General features: G+C 40.4%; 1 protein-coding gene across 1 annotated transcript in view; it reads right to left on the bottom strand.

Moving 5' to 3' along the window:
• Nucleotides 1-223: 223 nt before the first annotated feature.
• Nucleotides 224-8,692, bottom strand: part of adcy1b (adenylate cyclase 1b) — a 71,397-nt gene continuing 62,928 nt past the window's right edge. Inside the window, exons 15-20 of the mRNA XM_083542626.1 lie at nt 6,207-6,323; nt 5,292-5,438; nt 5,101-5,199; nt 3,828-3,942; nt 3,580-3,704; nt 224-2,709 (exon numbers count right to left, since the gene is read on the bottom strand). Of these exons, the coding sequence (XP_083398752.1) occupies nt 2,410-2,709; nt 3,580-3,704; nt 3,828-3,942; nt 5,101-5,199; nt 5,292-5,438; nt 6,207-6,323 (903 nt within the window). The 3' untranslated portion in view covers nt 224-2,409. The remainder of the gene's footprint in view (nt 2,710-3,579; nt 3,705-3,827; nt 3,943-5,100; nt 5,200-5,291; nt 5,439-6,206; nt 6,324-8,692) is intronic.

Raw genomic sequence — 8,692 nt, 5'->3', positions numbered from 1 at the left:
GAGTGAAACTTATTGCGTCCGTCAACTTGCTGTACAGCTTTACAGACCCATTCTAATATAGTACAGTATAATATAGTACTTTTGTATATTCTGCGGTACTTATTTTGTATTTAAGGGTGCTTTCACACCTATGAGTTCATTAACTAAACCAACTGAAGGGCAAAAAAAAAATCAGCCAATCAAAGAGTGCATAGGACTATTAAAAATGATATATATATATATATTTATTTATTTTTAACGTGTTGGGTTTATTTATTTTTTCGCTTGTTTAAGTCTGTAGAATCTCCAATAATCTCCATACAGCATTTCTAAAGTTTTCCATTCCTGTCTTTTTGGATCAGTGTGCACCACAAAACTTGGTCTAATGATATAATTGTGCAAATTAGAGTTGCCAGGGTTACTGTTTTTAAACCAGTCTGTAGGAGAATTTATATATTATGAGAACTCTTACCAAAAGCAAAACTAACAAAGGATAAAATACAGGTACAGAGTGTTACATGAGGTAACTGCAGGATATGGAGGTGAAAACCGGCCTGACATGATGCGGAGTGTGTTATAATGGGGTAAGACCTCACACCTAGTTGTGGATTATTACCTAAAACCATGGTCACTTCCAAGCATTGATAAAAAAAAAGCTCAAAGCTGCGGTTAGTGTTTGCAGGTAAAAACTTACTGAATGGATGGAAATAACGCTTTATTTTACGTACTTATTTTAAATACAGCTTTAGAATTCTGCTCTAAATCATAACGAGAGAACTTCTTAAGTTAAACCCCATGTAAAAATCGTCCATGGATTTCAGTATGGTCATTAGGAAATAATCGCTGTCTGACACTGTATGGAACTGGATGTACTACCTGTGTGTTCACCTCTCTGAAATCACACCTAAACTTCCAGCCAATCAGAAACGATTATTCAGACTGACTATGGTGTAATTGGAATTACATGTCTCGAGATCTTTCAATAATAAAAAACAGTTTCCTGGAAAAATCCGACAAACATGTATTTCTTTGTACGGTTTTTGAGATGTTGTACAACGAAATTTTCACTGAGACCTGGCAAACCTGGCTGCACCCAAAATACATGATTTAATTTCATTTGTGGTGAAGTCAAATCTGAGTTGAATTATGTTCAAACTAGGGCTCATTTAGAAGTAACAAAGCCCACAATTTGTTTTGTTCCTGAAGCGTGAGTGCTAAAAGAACTAACCAATAGGAAGAGAACATGTGAGAATAGGGTTCAACCTGACCAAACACTGTAGATGTGAAAGCACCCTGTGATCTTATACCTGTATATCGGTTGAATACTCCGCTCAACACGATGTCATTGCCCTCCGAGTGCAAAAGGTCCCTACAGTTCAAACGTTTCTAATCGAAATTCGTGTTGTCCATGGGTGAAATATTCGCAATGTGCTAACTGTCGTTTGCTAGTATTTTTTTTAGTTTATCAACGATTCCATGTGTTAATGACAAAAAAACGATGCATCATTCGCAACTCGGAGGCCACCTCCAGGGCTATTGTTAGTGTTACGAACTTGTGTTCTCGTATGTGTCCTCGTAGCTGCATCTACTCGTCTTAAGTCGGTCTATAACGTCGAATAAAAGCCCCTGATAAGAAAGTTCCACAAATCTCACGTTAGAAAAGTCGTCGTCGCAGCAAGGCAAGTCGCATAACCTGAAAAATATCAAATGAAGTAGAGCAGTTTGGGTGCTGGTCACCCTCCCTGATTAATCAACAGCTACTCAAAAGAAAAAAGAAAAGATATTGAAAATTACCATCAACCACAACAACAAAACAAAAGCCTATAAAGCCTTTAGTCGATAAATTGCTTTGAAAAATGGCTTTTGTGCTATTATTACATCTCAAACACATGCATACCCACACACTCACCGCAACTCTACTCAACCTCACTGTAGAGCGTACAAAAAGTATACAATTCTAGAATAGAACATCGAAGTTATTTACATCAGATCAGGTAGACTTGGCGTATACGTAAGACATACAAAAAAAATAAATAAATAAAACAGTCCTGAAATATTGAAATAATTGTAAATAATCGTTCCTTTTAGGTGTGCACAAAGGTCACCCGCCAAACAGGGCGTAATCTGTAATCCCCAGCCGTCCAATCAGAAATTGAAAAAAGACGAGAATAAAAGTGTGCAGGTTGAAATCAAAGAGGAACGAAGCATTTCCGAAAGCGGGTCATCGATCGTTTTGAAAGGGAAGACGAAATTCCAGCTTTCAGATTCCTCCATACCCTTGTTCCTCGTCTCAAACTTATTTTTCAAAGAACCTTCGAATGCCTGGTGTTCGTCTTGGACCCTCATCCGAGTCCAAAGAAAATGGTACGAGAAGCCTCTTCAGACACTTTTTCCTTTTTTCCCTACTACCCCCCTCACCAACCGGTCATTCTAAACCTCTCCTTTCTCCTCTTCAAGGTCCTCTTCGCCATCCTCCTTGTGTACAATATAAGATGCAGTGCGGCCCAGGTCGGTGTTGTGGGAAGTGCTTTTTAAAGATCCGACCCCGACCCTTGCAGCGCGCCCCATAATGTACGTGCTCCTGCGGCGCTCGGGAGCCCTCGGACCTGCGTTTTGAGACCTGCCTTCCAGGAAGTAGGTCACCATTTCACCTTTACCCTTTACGCTGATGTTGCCGCGACACACCAAGTCGTAATCGGTCTGAAGCAGCCGGTGGACTTCCTCAGTTACCTTGTATAAAGAAGATACAAATAAATGTAACATTAGTAGTTTGTGTTGTTGTGTGTACCCCAGAGAAGATATCCCTTGTCTTGTATACCCTTCTCCCTTATATAGATTCGAGGCTCCCCCTTGACCTGTTTAATCCGAAAGATCATAACCCCACATATATCCACAGCATTCTGGCATGTTTTTTTTTTCTTACATCATGTTACTGAGAAACAATCTGGACTATACTTGCTTATATGTATAAAATGAACACCGGACATCCAGCAAAAACAGTACGGGGCGCTGTGTTATGATACTACACAGGACTACTCTCTGAAGTATCGATATTTGGCATTTAAACTTGTTTACATGCAAATCTGTGATAAGTAGCTAACACTGGGGCCAAAGGGCATTGTGGCTTAGTGGTTAGCATCTTTATGTTGCAGCTTTGGGGTTAAAAATTTGACTCTGGTTACCTTGTCCGGTGCAAAGACGTAATTGGTTGATTTCCAAATAGGAGTCTGGAGTATGTAAACATGTGTGTAACTGTACTCTGAGATGTATTGCCACCCTATTCAGGATATTCCTTAACTTGTATCCCCTTTTCCATGGGATAGATTCGAGGCTCCTCTCTGACCAAGTGTTTGACAAGTGGTATTGATGATAGAAAGAATGCTGTAGAAGCACTTTTCTACTCTATAGTGGATAAAACCTAGAGGTATGCAAACATGTAAACTTGTGGTACTGCCAGAGCTGCTGTTAAAGACATCAAATCAACAAATGGAATCTTTGGACAAATTCGAAATCTAGAACTTCGCAATTCTGTGGATTCGACATGCTGATGTGAGGAGTAAAGTTTAAATAAATGAATAAAAAAATAATGGAAATGTCAACCTGGATCTTCCCAGTAACTCCAGTACTGTCCATACGGCTGGCCACGTTCACCGTGTTGCCCCAGATATCATACTGAGGCCTACGGGCCCCGATAACCCCGGCCACCACTGGACCTACGTTTATACCTGCGACCAAAAAAACCCAAACAACATAAATACCTTGACAGAAATTTTCCAATGGTTAAATTTCAAAGGAATCCTACTGGTCATGAGTCCCCCCTGTTTTAGACATGCATGGCAATAGCTTACCTACTCTCAGGATGAAATCATTGTAAGACTGGTAGTTGATTTCATCCAGGACGTCGAACATTTCGATGGCAAAGTCTGCAATTGTGCTGAGGTGGGCTAATGTTGACTTTTTAACCTAAAGAAAAAGTTGGTAAGTTCAATATACCATTGATTCAAACATATCTGCTATAGTAGTGCCCGGATTATGGACTGGAACTGTGTATCCCCAAGAGCCACTGCACCTCACTGGACTATACTCCAGCTTTTACACTGGAATTCACACCTCACGATTGTCCCTCTGTAGTCGTTATTTGTTGCTCGTCCCGTTCTCATTTCTGCAGTGGTTGATTTGAAGTTCCAGTCCATAATCCTTACAAGAATATTTCAAAAGAGCTTGAAGACATAATTTATTACTTCTTTTTTAGACATTCATATGTGCTTTTTGAACATCTCGTTCCAAAATTTGTGCTCATTTAGAAACAAGGGCTCTAGTAAAGTCAAGTACTTATGTAGGTGAGGAGGCCTGGGGTACAGTCAGTCTTCCAGTTCATCATGCATTTGGCAGACGCCCTTATCCAGAGTGACTTACAACTGAGCAGGTGAAGGTTAAGGGCCATGATCAAGGGTGGCAGCTTGGGAGTTCTGGGACTTGAACGTGTGCCCTTTTGATCCTATGCCTTAACCGCTAAGCTTCCACCTCCCCATGTGCGGAAGTGAGGAGGCCTGGGGTGCAGTCAGCGTTTACAGTAATCTTGTTCAATAGGGTTAAGGTCAGAGCTTTATAGCGGGTTATCTTCTATTTTTACCCATTTAAACCATATCTTCATAGTCCTCATTGCTATTCGAATAACCTTCAATCTTTTGGGAAGATGTCCCACTGGATATTGTGAAGATATTTGCTTGTTAAGCCACAAAATCAAGTACTGATGTAGTTAAGGAAGCCTGAGGTGCAGTTAGCGTTCCAATTACCCCAAAGGTGTTCAGTAGGGTCAGAGCACTATAGCAGGAGATCTCCTGCTCCAACCCATGGAAAGCAGATCTTTATGGAGCTGGCTTTGTGCACAGGAGCATTGTCATGCTGGAACAGGTTTGGGTCTCCTAGTTCAAGTGGAAGAAGAAATTCATACTACTGCATCCTATTTAATTAGCTGCCTCCAACCTTGTGCTACCAGTTGGAAAAGAACCTCAAATGGCTAGAAAGATCAGGGGTCCCAATACTTACATATACTGACTGCACCTCAAGAGATTTAAAAAACAGGAACCCTAACCTGCAGAAGTAAGTGAAGGCCCTCACCTTGCTTCCTGTAGTGGGAACCAAACCCACCGCTGCCATGTATGTGCTGCCGATCGTTTTGATCTTCTCGATGTCTTTGTAACATTCCTTGTCCATGAGCTGGGAAATAACCAGGGAACGGGATACGTTAAGACCACACGACAAAGACAGACAAGCGTGCGATTGGCTAAAGGGAGAGAATGCAGACTGACCTCGTCGAAATCGGCGATGATCTCGTTGAGAAGACGCAGGCACTCCACACCCATGTTGTTCCCATCCAGCTCGATGTAGAAGTCGTTGAAGTTCGGGATGGATGCGAAGAGCACACCGACCTGCGAGTACGACTGGTAATACAAATCCTGTAAATAAATAAATAAATAAATAAATAAATAAATAAATAAATAAATAGAAACGTAAATAGAAATGTAGGTATGCAAGTCAATCAATAAATAGAATGCAGAAAGTAGGCAAATGTTTTGACACCCACCAACAGATGTATTTATATATTTATGCATTGAGAAAGTATTCAGACCCCCTTCACTTTTTTTATTTTGTTATGTTCCAATACGAAAGAACAATCATTCAGAGTAACGTGAGTCATGGGACTGAGAAGAAGCTTCCATCTAGCCACACTGCCATCACGTTTAAATAGGTGGAGGGCTGCAGTGATGGTTGTCCTTTTGATACTTTGACCCATCTCCACACAGGATCTCTGGAGCTCAGTCAGAGTGACCATCCATTAACAACCTTTCTTACTATGGCCGTTCTCCCCCGATCGTTCGGTTTGGCCAGGCAACAAGCTTTTGAAAGAGTCCTAGTTGGGCAACAATCCTGTCTCTGAGCTCTGCAGCCAGTTACTTAGACCTCAATGGCTTGGTTTTTGCTCTGGTACACTTTGTCAGCTGTGTGCACCTTTTCAAATCATGTCCAATTAATAGATTTTTCCACAAGTAAACTCCAATCAAGGTGCAGAAACATCTCAGGGGCAATTCAGAGAATTTACAGGCACCTGAGTTCATTTTCAAGTGTTGTTGCAAAAGGAACTGAATATCTACAGTATGTACATGTGCTAAATCTTTTTTTAAATAATTTCTTTTTTTTTTTTTCTTCCATGTGTCACCTCTTACCATGTTCCTGGGGTTGGACATTAAGAAGTGCTGAGCCACATGAACCGGGAGCAGATTAAACAAAATTCTCCTGTTGTCCAGTTTCACCTTCTCCATACCGTCCCTCTCTTCTTCAGCCTGGACACACAACACATTTTATAAACACATCAGAAACCAATCATCTCACCCCCACACACACACAACATCGCTCACATCACACAGTCGTATATCTGCTCCATGCCGCCCGGAAAAACACATTAATGTTATATCGCAGTAAAATTGAGGTGTGAAAGCAACAAATACAGAATTGTGCTCTGTATTTTATCTACATGGAATTTTCTGTATTAATCCTGAAGTATAAAAGACTCGTCAAACAGTCAGATTTCAAAATAAGGAAGAAAAAAAATATATCAAATAATAATAATAATAATAATAATAATAATAATAATAATAATAATAATAATAATAATAATAATAAAAAAAACACACACACACACATATATATATAAATTAATTCCAATATATAACCTGAAATAATAATAAAAGTAATAATTAATATCTGTTTTTTAACATTAGTTATAAGTTTTTTGTTTTTTTTTTAACTTATGAATATATATTTTATATTTAAATCCAGTATACAAGTAAAAATATGGCAATGATGGGGCAATATAAATCTGTGACACAACAAATAATTCAGCATGGCATACCAATTTGAATTTGTTTTGGCAAACAAACTAACAACTCAAACAAGCAAACAAAAATGTTTTAAATATACAATCAAACAAACAAAACGAGCATGAAGTAAACATGAAACAAACTAAAACCTATCAAACAAAGTCAAACAAATAAATGCCTGTTTTTACTTTTTTTTAAAAACCCACAAAACTTTTTTTAGTACCATGCAATATCCAAAACAAACAAATAAAACATTTTCAACAACACCTTAAATAGAAAAACAAATCCAATATAATCACTGGTAAAGAATTAATAAATATATTAAACAAAACAAAAAAGACAATATTTTTATATAAAATTAAGTGTCAGTGTTGTCCTATGGTGAGCACTAGATGTCAGTATAAAGCCACAGAGAGTGAGTGAGAGAGAGAGAGAGAGAGAGAGAGAGAGAGAGAGAGAGAGAGAGAGAGTGTGTGTGTGTGTGTGTGTGTGTGTGTGTGTGTGTGTGTGTGTGTGTGTGTGTGTTACACTATAAGGGGTAAGTAAGGACAGAGTTCAGTGAGGTTGTGTAAACGTTGTGAAGGGGCATTTTTGTTTTTGGTACATTTGCGTTTCTCGTTGTTATGTAATGAAGCCCTCTGGGCAGTGTGAGGGAAGTGTGTGTGTGTGTGTGTGTGTGTGTGTGTGTGTGTGTGTGTGTGTGTGTGTGTGTGTGTGTGTGTGGGTTGTGCCACTGGGGTCAGGAGTTGAGGGGGGGTATTTAGCCTTTCATTTATTCCATTACGTCCTGGGCAGCAATATCGAACGTTCACATCAGCCCTGACCGAGTGACGAAGGACTTTGACATGCTGCACCAGCGCCTCAGGTCATGTTCTTACAGCAAACAAAAAGGATACTAAAGCCACCACTGTTCTCATTCTGCCATCTGTCCTCATCAGCACAAACGTTCATTCTGAACCCCAACCAGTAGTTAATGTGAAGGGAAAATTTCATCCTACCGCATCCAAAGATGTCCTATGCAATTGTGTTCCTCCAACATGGTGGTAACAGTTTGGGGAAGAACCTTATATGACTGGGAAAGCTGGGTGTCCCAATACCTCTGGCAACACCATGTACTAGTTTGCTGTACTCTACTCAATGATGTAGTGACACGAAGACGGAACCTGAAAATTCTATATCAGTATTTTATGATTTCTGTATAAGGGATCTCTGTAGGCTTCTGTGGCAGGGATCTATATAAGGGATCTCTGTAGGCTTCTGTGGCAGGGATCCACATGAGGGATCTCTGTAGGCTTCTGTGGCAGGACTCTATATGAGGGATCTCTGTAGGCTTCTGTGGCAGGGATCCACATGAGGGATCTCTGTAGGCTTCTGTGGCAGGACTCTATATGAGGGATCTCTGTAGGCTTCTGTGGCAGGGATCTATATAAGGGATCTCTGTAGGCTTCTGTGGCAGGGATCCACATGAGGGATCTCTGTAGGCTTCTGTGGCAGGGATCTACATAAGGGATCTCTGTAGGCTTCTGTGGCAGGGATCTATATGAGGAATCTCTGTAGGCTTCTGTGGCAGGGATCTACATGAGCAATCTCTGTAGGCTTCTGTAGCAGGGATCTACATGAGCAATCTCTGTAGGCTTCTGTGGCAGGGATCTATATGAGGGGTCTCCGTAGGCTTCTGTGGCAAGGATCTACATGAGGGATCTCTGTAGGCTTCTGTGGCAGGGATCTATATGAGGGATCTCTGTAGGCTTCTGTGGCAGGACTCTATATGAGGGATCTCTGTAGGCTTCTGTGGCAGAGATCCACGTGAGGGATCTCTGTAGGCTTCTGTG

Source organism: Silurus aristotelis (assembly GCF_946808225.1).
Source record: "Silurus aristotelis genome assembly, chromosome: 5".
NCBI lineage: Eukaryota > Metazoa > Chordata > Actinopteri > Siluriformes > Siluridae > Silurus > Silurus aristotelis.
The sequence above is the reverse complement of the archived record's forward strand: the minus strand, read 5'-3'. Positions and strand labels throughout refer to the sequence as shown.